Genomic DNA, 14,905 nt, shown 5'->3' with positions numbered 1-14,905 from the left:
TACACACCAGCGCGAATAGTCGTTTTGTTGCCACTTCCCCCAATGATTAACTACGCATGACGTAAAATAAAACGGTATGGTCTGCGGACTCGACCGTTCGTTCTATCACACTGAGCCGTAGTAAAATTTGCTGTTTTGAAGAGCGCGCCGCAGCATGTAGAGTAAAGCAGTCGACCTCCGTTTCTGGCGGTGGCGCTGCTGTGGCTATCGCAGCTTTGGTGCCTCCCTCTGGTGGGAAAGGGGAAAAGGTTGGCAGTTCACGTGTATTTAAGGGCCGCTGTAAGCTCACCAAGAAGTTAGTTGGAGCCAAGGGGCAGTCTTCCAGCCTGTGTCGGTCAATCGGAGTGAGTCTGGGGGCAGTTTGTCAGTCTTGGCGAGTCTGGCCAGTTGGTCAGCCGGGTCAGTGTGGGGCAGTTAGTGTCTGTCCATCGTTCGGAGTTCTAGTGTGTCTGTCGTTTGGATCAAACATTAAAGCCGGCAGGAGGGGGCAAGTGTGGGCCGGTCAGTGTCTGTCTGTCGTCCTAAGTGCTAGTATGTGTTAGGCCGCCAGTCTGCTCGAGTTTGCTCAGGCAATGGGCATTGGCGGTTGGATCGATCGGTTGGTCGGTCGCGCACTGACGCGCATATTAGACGTTAAGTGACTGGAGATATGTTGTGTCATTTAGTTGTTAAATTCTACTTGTTTTCTTGGTCAGTCTCTCGTCCCCAGCTTGCTCGCCTATAATTCGTCCGCATTTGTTAGTGTGGTGTGCATACTGTAAGACCTTCGGTACACACACCATCAGATTATTTGACTTGTCGCTCTAACGAAGTAGGCGAGTGTCAGCAATATGTCTCGTGGTCTTATCGTGGCGTGTTTATCTTCTGCCGTTAGGTCAGACGATTGAAATGCCACTTGCACGCTTAGAGTAGCAGATTGACGGTGACCAATTTTAAACAGAACTTGATTAATTTTCACACACACTTATTAAAATAATAAAAAGCGTACACATTACGTAACTTGATCTTGGATGCTGTTTACAATTGACAATCTGAAGGTCCTTTGGTCTTGATACGTTAATCTTATTCTCACATATCTCTGATACTTGACAAAGTGTCTATACATTTATCTTCATGGCTATGTACAGGAATATGATAATCTTCTTAGGTGCATACTGAAACTTCACTATAGACTGGTACAGACTGGTGCAGACAAATTCAGACTGACTAATCGGAGATCTGTACATTCGTTATAATACCTCGTGTGTTTAGGTATCACTGCGCGATTGTGATCCGTGAGGAGTAAAGGTTCTACGTTAGCAGCAATCTCATTGGCTGCATTACATATTAATACGCGGATCGGCGGAAGCAGAATTTGGTCCGTCGCTATGGCAGCGCCATCTTGTAGAGTGGAGACGGACGAGCGCTGCGCCTGCGCTGTTGTGCTTAGCGGGGCGCGCTCTAGTGGGAAAGTTGTGTACGTGCTGACTACGCGAAACTGTGTACACAACAGTTAGGCAGTTAGTGTCTGTCTGTCGGTCTGCCGTACGTTAATAGCTGCCTCTGCCATGTTTGTCGGATTTGGTGTTACTGAATCGATAAAATTAAGGTAAAGGCCGAATTCCTGAAATATGTTTTTATCTTGCCTATTATCGTGCGAGGCAGTATATGTGTAATGTAGAGCATGTTGTACACTTTATATAAGTCTGAATTACATGGGTTTTATTTAAATAGCCATTTTTATAAAGTTCTCACCCTTCCACTGTAAGAGCCCTTTTAAAAGCAAATTGCACTTTTGGTGGCAAATAATTTTTTGTGAGTGTTTGTGCCATTTCCATCCCTCTTACGGGGAGCATAGTTAATATGTTTGTGTGAGTTGTTAAAATTTTTAGTTTAAAGTAATCTGGTGTGTTGCAGATTTGCACCAGTGTAGTTTTTCAAAGGTCGTTGTGAGCGGTCGTGACTACGGCCGTGTTGAAAGTTAGCGGGAACTTCTCAGCCCGAAGGCTCCTACTGTACAAAGAAAAAAATTGTTATTCTGCCTCTGAATAATTGTAACTTGATATTTAGATGGTGCTTTCTGATTGTAATTTTAAATCTGTTTTTGAAAAGGCTTTTAGGAATAAAATTCACAGTTGTTAAAGGTAATTTTATTTTCCATCAGTTACTTCCTGGCAACTGCTTCCACGCTCACCTAGTGTGATAAAATGTGCTAATGTTCTTGGTGAATCGCTAGTAAATAAAGTAAATACTTTAAGAAAAGATTTTGAAAGTTTAAATTCACGGTTCACACACGTTAAGACCTTTCAAGGTGTGGCAAACAATATGAATATCAATAATAAAATTTACTGGTTTGGACGTGTGATTTCTGTGTGAAGCTAATAATTTTATCAGTGAACCATACAGTGGAGGCAGATTTCTGCGAAAACATTTGGCATTCTGAAGTTTTAACGATAAAAGCGTGAATGATATCACTCGTGAGTTCTACTTACCAGCATTTCAGAGCTTTGATAATGTCTTCCCCTAGCGGGTCTCTGTTGAGCATGAATTCGGGGAACTTGTTCTTCAGCGTGTAAGTGGCATCCAGTATCTGCTTCACTCTCTCGGTCCTGCATTTACAGCTGATGTACAGGCGTTCCAGCCGCTCGTCATCTGTGTCGAAACGAGACAAATAAGGTGAGACTCAAGCAGTAAACGGGTTCCACAGAGAACTCAGATGGATCACTACAACAATTCCAACACGTCTACTGCTACCCCACGTTATGAATGAACAAATTAACTGTGGAAAACATCAGACGTGATGTAAAGCCGCACCTCAGGCAAGTGGTTCACACATGTGGGCAATGAGTAACAACGAGAGGTGGGAAACTTGAGATAAAGAATTCGAAATTATTAGTAGCGCAACCTCTTGAAGGGAAGCCACAACGCAACGTTAAATATTGGCAACACAGTTGGTGTTTTATCGAGCGTTTCATTATATTTGCTGACAGAATTACTACTGAAAGCTAAGGGCCAATCACATAACTGAGAAGGTATCTGAATTTTGTTTACTCAGAAGACAGTGAAATATAAAGTTGTCTATTGCATAATTTAATGAAAATGACATCGGGCGTCGAAAATTCGGAGTTACAACGTTATTGCGGCAAGTCCTAACTGCAGAGCTAGCTTCCCACGGCGTAATAAAATAGGTTTAATTTAATTTCCTCCAAAAATCAACGGTTTAGGCCACTACAATTCCTCAAATCAGCTGAAAGATCTATTCTTAATTTTCTTCTTCTTCTTCTTCTTCTTCATTTGTTTCACCCTCTTTGGGGTATGCTGGATCAGACATTTATTTGTGCGTTGTTCTTTTCTCAGGGCGTAGTATTTTTTCATTCTTTCTAATCTTTTTTTCCTCTCTTCTTCCGAGTTGAAGGGTTTGGACTTTTGTGTAGATTTGTCTAGGAACCTTATGTCTTCAGCTTCAGTAATTAATTAAGCTGTTCGATCGATAAGTGAATTTTCTGAAATCTTTAACTCTACTAGGTCTTTCTCAGTTCCTTTAAACAAGTTGGGTTTCATTTGCAGTTACGGAAAAAGGTTGAATTTTTCCCGTTTTGTTGATTATTTCAAACTTATCATTCCTTAAGTCGAAAACTGATCAGTAAAATGAAAAAGGTTTCTTCTGTGATTAGCGGTAAACATTGATTAGAAATGGATGTTTCTGCATTTCCGCGTCGCATCACATTTGCTATGAAAATACTACGAAATATTGCCCGTTTTGTTTGCTTTCGAAAGCAAAATTTTTAATACTTAGCAAAATTTCTAATATTTAACTTGCAACAAATGTGAAGTTTCAACTCACAGTCTCACAAAAATTAAGATTCGAAACAGGCATGAGGTACAAATTTCAATAATGCCCCAAGTGATGTTCAAAACGCGTCGAAATTTCAGTTTTAGTTGGTGTAAGGGTGGTTGGCCACAAATATTTTGGGATTTCTAACCGAGCCATATTTTAACTTATTTACAAAGGTCAAATGACACCGAAACGCCGCCCGTGGAGATTGTTACGTTCCAGTTACAGAAAACATGTGGTTTGTTACATTTCGGCACTACAACTTGAAAATGAAATAATGTATTCCGGACAATTTCGACAAATGGTGCACAACAGTCCCCATGCTTGTTAGAAAGCAGTGTTTTGGGGATACAAAACATTACTTGTTTCTTCAGATTCCAGCCTCTTGTAAATATCAGCAAGGCACAGAGAACTTTTTGTATGCGATGGTAGCAATGTAGTGATAAGTTCACTGTTCAGTAGCACATTTCTGTAGCTTCGTGGAGCGCTAATCAAAAGCATAACGGCAGAAGACAGTGAGATGGTGGTGACATGCTGACCTATGACATCGGGCAAGTGTGGCTGTACTTGCAGCCAGTTGCGAATGTTGGCGAGTGCCTGCCGGATATCTTCCTCGCTGGTCCCCAGCTGCTGCCGCACAAGCGCCTTCTCCTCTTCTGTTGGGAACTTGAACGCCATACCTGCCACAGAGAGGAGAACCATAACATTATCTTTATGACCTCCTAAAAATGATGTTGACAGTTCATAAAGATTAATGTAAATGTATTCCGTATAAAATGAATATTTGGATAAGGAGTTTCGATAATTTTAATACGTTTTGATAGATACCATCCACGTAATATGAGCCTCACGTGGTAAGATTAGTGAAGTGTGTGTGTGTTCTGTCATAGATACATTTCATTAATAACGTCATGTAGTATATACTGCATGACGGTATCCCCTAGGAACAAGTTTTTAAATATGCAGAGGGTAATGGGTATAAGTGCAAATATTTCTGTTGGTGATTAAGAAGTTATACTGCACAACATTACATCAGTCTTTACGTTAAGTCTTATAATTATAGCCATTACAAGTCATAAGGCAATGGAAACCACTGCACTAAAGACACGTAATGTGTATCCACAGGAAGTGTGACCTGTAACTGAACAAGTGTCATGATGATCTCTCCATTGGTAAAAGATTCCGAAATAGCCCCCATTTGGATCTGCGGGAAGGGACTGCCAAGAGGGAGGTTACCATGAGAAAAAGATTGAATAATCAACGAAAGGATAACGTTCTACGAGTCGGGGCGCGGAATGTCAGAAGGTTGAACGTGGTACGGAAACTAGAACATCTGGAAAGGGAAATGCAGAGGCTCAATCTAGATATAGTAGGGGTCAGTGAGTGAAGTGGAAAGAAGACAAGGAGTTCTGGTCAGATGAGTATAGGGTTATATCAACAGCAGCAGAAAATGATGTAACGGGTATAGGATTTGTTATGAATTGGAAGGTAGGGCAGAGAGTGTGTTACTGTGAACAGTTCAGTGAGGGTTGTTCTTATCAGAATCGACGGAAAACCAACACCGACAACTATGCCGACGTCGCAAGCTGAAGATGAAGAGATAGAGAAAGTGTGTGAGGATTTTGAAAGGGGGATGAAAATCTAGTAGTCATGGGGGACTGGAATGAAGTTGTAGGGGAAGGAGTAAAAGAAAAGGTTAGAGGAAAATATGGGCTTGGGACAAGGATTGAGCGAGGAGAAAGATTAATTGAGTTCCGTAACAAGTTTCAGCAATTAATAACGAATACCCTGTTCAAGAATCACAAGTGGAGGAGGTGTAGTCGGAAAAAGCCGGGTGATAAGGGAAGATTTCAGTTAGATTGCATCATGGTCAGACAGAGATTCCGAAATCAGATACTGGATTGTGGGGCGTACCCAGGAGCAGATATAGACACAGATCACAATATAGTAGTGATGAAGAATAGGCTGAAGTTTAAGACAATCGAATCGCAATTGTGATTGTACACGATTAACATTTAAGGAAAGGAACATGTGGGCTTGGGTCACTGACCACAGCCATACAGGGGTGTAAGGAACGAACCGCAGATTTAGGTGGACAGCTGAGCGTCAACGTCCATTGCGGAATCCACAGATGAATCAGACATCGGGAACAAAGACCCCAGTCATCGCAACCTTTCTTCTTAGATTTCTTACGTGTCACCGCACGGTCAGTTGTATACGCCGTTGCTGTCCTCTACGTGCTGTGGCGGCCACTGCAGGGGGAGGTGTGGGAGGGGTCATAGTCGCAGCTTAGTTCCCCTCAGAAAAGTGTCATGTAATGCAGGTCCAGTCACCAAGGTGGAATCAGTCTGTGGAACCACCACTCTATCAGATAATACTTCGTCGCTAATTTTATTCTCCTCTGGAGTTGCTGTAAGCGTCAAATTCAGAGAAACGGTTGAAAACGAAGGAGCAAGAAAACATTGGCACGTATCTCAGACCGTAACGGGGGACACAAAGAGGAAGGGAGCAACCCAGCTCCCTCTCCACACTTAGGCAACTCAGAAGGAACCACTTCGCGTGCAGGAGAGATGCTGAGGTAACTTTCTCGCCCCTCATCGTATCACGGACGGGAGGCATCGCATCACCGAGAAAAGCAGTGGACAAAATCGATGCGGAGGAGGTTAGGGTAGAAGAAGGCGCAGCCAAATCTTGATCCTAACCATTGTGAGTAGGACGTCCCTTGTTTGTCAGTGTTGCAGGCTCTATCCTGGGGGAATGGGATTCTGATACAGTTGCGGAGGTACCTAACCTAATACCCAACGTTAGTTAAATTTACCCGATTATCACATCGGTGGTTTCTTTCCTGTGATCCGAAACGGAAGTAAGTCCGACTTTGGGAGTGGATAGAAAAAGATCGGCTAACCTCAATTTGCCACACTGCACTAATGACGGCCTTAATACGATCATACACCTACATATATATTCCGCTAGCCACCAATAGGTGTGTGGTGCAGGGCACAATTCGTGCCAAAGTCATATTCCCCCCCCCCACTGTTCCACTCGCGGATCGCGGAGGGATCCTCGGTGTAGATCGGATTTCAGAATTAAGTGTGCAGCCCCTTCCGTTTAGCGTGCCGTCTGTCTGCAAGTGTGGCCCAATTCAAACTTCCAATGAGATTTGTAACGCTCTCGCGATGGCTAAATGTATCAGTCACAAATCTTGCCGCTCTTGTTTGGACCTTCTCTATCTCTTGACTCAGACCCAACTGGTAAGGGTCCCATACAGACGCCGGCAGAAGTGGCCGAGCGGTTCTAGGCGCTACAGTCTGGAACCGCGCGACTGCTACGGTCGCAGGTTTGAATCGTGCCTCAGGCATGGATGTGTGTGATGTCCTTAGGTTAGTTAGGTTTAAGTAGTTCTAAGTTCTAGGGGACTGATGACCGCAGAAGTTAAGTCCCATAGTGCTCAGAGCCATTTGAACCAACCCATACAGACGAACAATACTCCAAGAGTATATTCTATCCTTTGTCGAAGTACTGCATCGCTTAGGATTCTACCAATAAACCGAAATCGGGAGTTTGCATTACCCGTTACTTGTGTAATCTGATCAATCTATTTGAGATCATTTCGAAATGTCACACCCAGATACTTGACGGACGTTACCGCTTCCAAAGACGGGGCATTTATTTTGTAATCGTACAATGGGGATTTTCGCCTAGTTATGCGCAGTAGGTTACACTTACTAATATTGAGAGATACCTGCCAGTCATTACACCACGCATTGATTTTCTGCAAATCGTCATTGATTTGTTCACAACTTTCGTGTGATACTACTTTCCTGCAGACCACAGCATCATCGGCAAACAGCGTCTGGCCGCTGCCAATACCATCAACCAGATCGTTTATGTAAATCGTAAAAAGTAAAGGACCTATTACGCTTCCCTGGGGCACACCTGAAGTTACGCTTGTATCTGTTGAAGTTGCCCCGTTGAGGACGACATACTGCTCCCTGTCTGTTAGAAAACTTTCTATCCAACCGCAAATGTCATTGGACAGACCGTAAGCGCGCACTTTTTGTAGCAAGCGACAGTGCGGAACTGAGTCGAACGCCTTTCGAAAGTCGAGAAATATGGCATCATCCTGGGAGCCGGTATCTAGACCCTGCTGCATATCATGCACAAAGAGGGCCACCTGTGTCTCGCATGACCGCTGTTTCCTAAAACCGTGCTGGTTTCTGCAGATGAACTTCTCAGAGTCTAGAAAGGCCATTATGCCTGAACACAAAATATGTTCCATGATTCTAAAACAAATAGATGTCAGTGAAATTGGCCGGTAATTATGTGCATCCAATTTTCTACCTTTTTTATAGATTGCTATGACCAGGACCTTCTTCCAGTCCCGTGGAACTTTCCTGTGTTCCAATGATCACTGATGGATAAGTGTGGTGCTATATCAGTAGCATAGTCAACATAAAATCTTACGGGGATACTGTCTGGGCCAGATGCCTTCCTGGCCTCTAACGATCTTAACTGTTTTACAATCCCAGATACACTGAACACTATGTCAGCCATCCTTTCGTTAGTTCGATGATTAAAAGGGGGAATGGTGCTGCAGTCCTCTACCGTAAACGAGTTTTTGAAAGCTAGGTTTAGAATTCCGGCCTTGTGTTTATCATCATCATTTACATTACCCGTACTGTCAGCAAGAGAAGGTGTTGTTATTTGTAGTGTTCATAGATTTTACGTACGACCAAAATTTTTGGGGGTTATTTTTAGAATCTGCAGATAAAATATTGCTTTCAAATTCATTAAAAGAATCCTTCATTGTCCTTCTGACAGCTGTTTTCATTTCGCATAATTTCTGTTTGTCAGCGGGGCAGTGACTACGTTTAAAATGACTGTTCAAAATTTTCTACTTTCTCAGTAACTTCCCAATATGTTTGTTGTACCAAGGTGGATCCTTTCCCTCCCCTATACTTTTGCTAGGCACATACTTCTCTAGAACATGGTGAACAATACCTCGCGGGCAATTAGACCGAACGTGTCCACTTTCATTACATAGGAAGCAGGTTCCTTCTTGACCAGTATACATAACACGGACGCGGTAACGGTACATTTGTAAATGTGATGGAATACTGCGTTTAACATGCATTTCCAGTGAACGGAATCCACTATAGCACTATAATATATGTCGAGTAGATCAGCGGTTAAGACGGATGTTTTTCACCTTACTATAAGGAGTCAATATGTCCTTTAGAAAGCGGCCATCTACCTCCGGCGGGACGTTGAACACTCGTAAATTGGTATCATCAATTTCAGCATCTACGACTGACACCATACTAACGATGCTCTAACGAGACTTGAGGCCATGTCGCGACAGAAATCTTTCAACGTGAAGGGGATCCATAAATTTCATGTAAAATGTGTACTCGTCTGCTTCAAAATAAGCGGTGTGGGCGTGATCGGAGTTCACATGAATTGCATCGACAAGCCAGTCGTGGATTTCTAGAGACCCTGGCTGCAAGTGTCGCGTTGTTTTATCGAAAGTAAAGCTCACAGCACCTTTCCGTGGAATACACGTGGAAACGATGGCAGACGTAGCGGAGAGGTCGACCACGCTGCAAGTGGACGGACACAAACAGAGAGTAAGGCTGAGCGGAAGCGCTACGACTCACTCGGGAGACAGAACAACAGTAACGAGGAATATTTCACTTAAGCGACGCTGCGGCAAGTGAGAAAAACAGTAACCTTCCCGCTCAAAGCGAAACTGCACTTACTTAATAACAGGACGCTCTAAAAAAAATGGTTCAAATGGCTCGGAGCACTATGGGACTCAACATCTTAGGTCATAAGTCCCCTAGAACTTAGAACTACTTAAACCTAACTAACCTAAGGACATCACACACAACCATGCCCGAGGCAGGATTCGAACCTGCGACCGTAGCAGTCCCGCGGTTCCGGACTGCAGAAGGACGCTCTCATGAATTGTAACTGCGATGCTGACAATTACGACCTTTGTTAAAGAAAATCTACGAATAACACCCCGTACTGCTTTACATCCTTGAAGTAACAAACTGAGTGCTACTACTGTCCGAGATAGTCATGAGCTCATAAAATTCTGAATAGTACCAGGCACTTAAGACATCTCCGTTCCGTCCTCGTTTCTCAAGAATCCGTTCAACACTCATATCGAAATTAAATGGTAGAGGAAAGGTAGCTAGGCTATTGCTATACGTACTATTCATCCAAAAGACAAAATTATATGAATGCCTAGCTTACGAAGTACTGATTTAGGCTCAGAACAGAAATACCAGTTCTACACAGAAAATTCCGAAACTCCACAGAAGCATGTTTCGTAATGCTGTCAGCTTTTTAACACGTCACCTACGGAGTGCTACGGAATCCAGCGGAACTCCGGAAATGGATTCATGTTATTAGGGAAATATTCTACGATATATTTCTGCAGGACAAAATAGCATATAGACATGTGAAGTAGAGAATAACTGCTTATGGGCAGTACCTGTGCAACGAGAGCTCCTTCCTCCGCGTGTCTTGATTCTGGGGCGAATGCCCTGCTACTGACACCACAAGAGACGGCTGGCTGGTCCTAAACCTGGGAGCAGTCAAGGACGTCCACAGCACCTGCTGCACCTTCGCTCCTGTAGCAGCAGCAGCTTTATTCTTCAGTAGATCTCTTTTTGCAAAGAAACGGGACATGTCAAAGTATTTACAAGTTCAGACCAATTTAAAATAAGCTATTTCGTATACACATACATTTACAGACTTCTAGTAGGAGACAATCGTTAGATTTATTCCTGGTACACAATATTTTTTTACAAATAAATTATGAAATAATGTAATGCGACGCTGTCCACTCATAACTCACAATCAGCCACTGCACGCATTATACATACATCGTTTTGTAACACTTCACTCTCTACGCACAAAACCCACACACACTGGTGATCTCTGGGCCATTTTCTGTACCACAGTTCCCCACTTGCTATCCTTAGAAACTGATTCAGCATCCCTCTATAGTGAGTGAGATGTTCATCTCAGAAAGAGGGAGAGGTGTTAGTATTGTGCAATGCATAGCTTGCGGGTAAGTTTTTCTAGAAAAAGAAAAGGAAGGAAAAAGAACATAGTGTGAAGGTGTTATGTGGAACGTTGGATATTTTGTAATCATTATTATTATCTATTTGTGTAACATTGTTTTTACCAAACCCTTACTCTGTTTTATCAAAGTAATCCTTCAATGTATAAAATATATTGCATAACTTGTGCTTTTTAGCTACCTTTTTAAATAAGTGTATATTTGCCATTTCTTTTATCTCTTTTGGTAATTTATTGAACAGTTTTATTCCTTGGTAGAAAACGCTGTTTTGAGTCTTATGTTTATTTTTTCTTGGCAAATGAAGTTGAGTCCAGCTCCTGTTCCACAGTCATGGAGAGAACTGTTTGTGCTGTAATTTCCAACGTTATTTTTGATGTGTACAAGTGACTGGGAAATGTATTCACACTGAACATTTAAAATCCCCAGTGTTTTGAACAGATCTTTCCAATGAGCTCGATTACCATTTTTGGTTATGATTCTTATGGCTCTTTCCTGGAGTTTGAAAGCTGTGTTCGTATTTTGTGCATTTGTTCCCCCCTCCCCCCCCCCCCAAAAAAAAAATATGCCATAGCTAAGAATTGAGTGTGTATATGAATAGTATATAACTAAAAGACACTGCAAGTTACAAGCTGACGATAGGATTCTTAGGGCATAAAGTAGCTATCGTTATCTCCCCAATCAAACGACCTCCTGTGCTTGCGTGTCGAAGCAAGATGATTCTCATACAGACCTGGACACTTTTGCTTAATTCTATTCTTTTCGTTGGTTCCCATGATAATTGCCGGAGCTGATGAGATATTTTCACACAAACGATTGTTACCAAAGACTTCGAGCTCATTGTTAATTCAAAACGGGTCCTACTCCTCAAGTATTAGTTGGAGACCATAGAAAAAACTGGGAAGTCTTTTTAATAAAAAGTAAATTTATCGCACAATCTCACTGCGAGCCGTCGGTACTACAACGCAATTAAAATGACTTTCGAGTAACATTGTGAATTACCGAGATACATAGAGCCTTACTTTTAGTGGTGACGCAAATAAAGTTCTAAGTCGATCTTCGAACAGTCGGACAGAATGGGGCGAGTTCAGGCTGTGCTTCTTCAGTTTACGTCACACCTGTTAGGTCAGTTGAGTTCAGACTGCAGACGTGATGCGTAGAGTATCTTATTCTGTGTCGCTTTCTTACAGTCGTAACGTTTAGCTTGGTGATAGTAGTCTGGTGGTCTTATGATCTTTAAAATTTGTGGATCATCACAAGATGAAGGTAAGAAGCCATCAGTTAATCGATCAGCTAAAAAGAGAAGAAATTGTGGCAGAATAAATACCTCAGGGCGATGTCTCATGAATTAGGTAGTGACGACGAATGTTCATTTTTCGAGAATTTCAAACAAATCAAACGCTCCGAAAGGTAACAGCTGTTAAAAAATTTTCGTTTCTTGGGTAGCTGGATTAATCAATCCTCCTATTTAACCAGGTTAATTTATGTAGCATTAATTGCTCGAAGACGGCATAGGCATTACGATGCGAATGTCAGAAATTACTTTTTCCGATGCATTGTCAGAATCAAACGAAATGGTAGCTTGAGTGAAATTCCTGTTTGCTAAAAGACCTTCATTGCATTGCATGGAATAACAACGGGCAGACTGCACACTATACAGTCGAATATGAAGGATCAAGGATTATCCTCCAAAGACGAAAGAGGCATGCATGCTAACCGGCCTTGGAAACTATCCAAAGGAAAGGGGGCGGCAGTTATAAATCACACAGATGCAGTTAAGGGAAGAAAGAACCACTATATTAAGGTAAATACAGACAGAAATTATCTTCCAGACGACCTATCAGTAAAAAACCTGCCATGAGTTGTATAAAGAAAAATACCCTGTACTACCTGTTGCATATGAGACCTACCGGAAAATATTTAACAACAAATTGAGTTTATCATGAGGATATCCACGTACAGATACCTGCTCAACATATAACAAAATTTCGAGCAGAATTAAAATGTCTTAATGCAAAGTTTTCGGAAAAAATCTCTGAAAAAAAAGGATTAGAAATTACAAATAAATTTAAAGTACTTAGTATGGGAGACCAGGTTCACTAACTGAAGGCTGTTAGATTTTATTCACGAAAGCTAAAAGCGAGGCAAGAAAGTAAATAGATAGCAAAAAATCAAGCAATATCCGTGGACTTTCAAAGAACCTACCCTAGTCAAATATCAGCACGAATGACATTTATTGCAAGCGTCATTTATCGTTTTACAGTTTCGACATTCATCAGCTGTACATCACTGACACAGTGTTTTATACTTACGCTAAAGGTGTAGAGGATAAAGAAGTAAATAAAGCTTTTAGCTTTTTGCATAGTTTTGTGAGTGAAAGCTTTTATCCAAAAGTTCTTGTAATACCCTGTGATTCTGTGCTTAGGACAGAATAAGAATTATGCAGCGCTCTTATACCTTCAGTTTGTCGTTCATGCCATTAGGTAGCGTCAAAATAATATTTCCAATAACAGTACTCTCTTATGTGGAATGCAAATAAAAACTTTGGCCTGATAAAAAATAAAACTGTTGCACAACTACCAGAAGACTCGGTTAATGATTTGCAAACCGCAAGAATAAATCCAAGGCTTTACAGAGTCATTCCTGTACAACAATAAATTACACTAGATTGGACGACCTTTTTAGATGTATGTTATAAACCGAAATGTTCTTTCAGCGCAAAACCACTCAGAGAAGCTATTATTGTGAAGGACGATAAGCTGTTCATATGCAGCAGTACTTACAATGGAGCCTGGAAACCAATCGATTTCGAACGTTCTGCGGATAGAAGGAGTCGTCGACCCTGAGCATCAAGCTTAGGTACCTGACCAATTTTTACGGCAACAACGAGGGTTTTGCAATATGAAACTTTCTGCAAATAACTAATTCCAGGAGAATACTTTCAGAGCTCCTGCATTTATGAAAAATACGCTGGCCTTCAAGAACTTCAACACTTTTGTGGTCAAGAACCAGGGAATTTCTATTCCATTGTACCGCATAAAGAACGAAAATCTAAGAGTAACAAAAAGAAACATCTAAAGCCAAACAACACAAACAAGGAACGAAAACCTACCAAAATGTTATGCCATTACACACATTCTTTTTTCGCATGTTTCGTCTTTTCTATCATGTAATTTCAGTTGTAAGTTTTTCAAATGTATCTCCTTTACAGTCATTAAATCCAGCATCCTATGATGGTTACACTCTGTTGGAGCGTTTTAAGTATTTTTTGTAATCTTGAAAGTTTAAATTTTCTCTCTTGATAAATAAACACAATGTGACTTACTCCATTTTTTCTGACGGCTCATCATTTACCGTTGACAACACTTTAACAAAGAAAAAACAAATATATATTTTTCAATAACACTTACACCTATTTCTTCTCTTTTAGGTGTAGGAGCAATTTTTGTCAGTCAAAGATATTTCGATCATACGTACAGAGAGAAAACACGTGCAGAAATAACATAACAACATCTGGCACCTACTTTATTTCCATCAAAATTTTACATATGCGAACGCTAACACTTCTACGTTTTCAACTTACGTCGAAGCTATGCTGTTCCACTGCATTATGAGAAATCTTCACAAACTTGTAGGTCGGGACTAAGCTCAGGAAAATAAACGAACAACGTGACCATTCCTTAGTGGCACCAAGCTCAGGAAAATAAGTAAACAACATACCATTCCTTAGTGGCAACGGAACATTACTCACAGACAGCGATACCAATTTCATTAACCGTAAAACTGAATTCTAGCATAGTTGCTGGCCACGTTGCAGTGACATAGCCTGTTATGCAGAATGTTATAAAGATAATAATTGTTTTCAGAATGAGATTTTCACTCTGCAGCGGAGTGTGCGCTGATATAAAACTTCCTGGCAGATTAAAACTGTGTGCCCGACCGAGACTCGAACTCGGGACCTTTGCCTTTCGCGGGCAAGTGCTCTACCATCCTTCTTT

At 41.5% G+C, this 14,905-nt stretch overlaps 1 protein-coding gene across 1 annotated transcript in view; it reads right to left on the bottom strand.

The window, feature by feature from the left end:
• The window catches only part of LOC126188061 (alpha-tocopherol transfer protein-like), a 78,663-nt gene extending 68,315 nt beyond the window's left edge, over positions 1-10,348 (bottom strand). The window contains exons 1-3 of the mRNA XM_049929504.1: positions 10,317-10,348; positions 4,354-4,494; positions 2,472-2,631 (exon numbers count right to left, since the gene is read on the bottom strand). Coding sequence (XP_049785461.1) covers positions 2,472-2,631; positions 4,354-4,492 — 299 coding nt within the window. The 5' untranslated portion in view covers positions 4,493-4,494; positions 10,317-10,348. The remainder of the gene's footprint in view (positions 1-2,471; positions 2,632-4,353; positions 4,495-10,316) is intronic.
• Between the last annotated feature and the right edge of the window lie 4,557 nt (positions 10,349-14,905).

The sequence above is a fragment of the Schistocerca cancellata genome, chromosome 5 (assembly GCF_023864275.1).
Source record: "Schistocerca cancellata isolate TAMUIC-IGC-003103 chromosome 5, iqSchCanc2.1, whole genome shotgun sequence".
Classification (NCBI taxonomy): domain Eukaryota; kingdom Metazoa; phylum Arthropoda; class Insecta; order Orthoptera; family Acrididae; genus Schistocerca; species Schistocerca cancellata.
The sequence above is the reverse complement of the archived record's forward strand: the minus strand, read 5'-3'. Positions and strand labels throughout refer to the sequence as shown.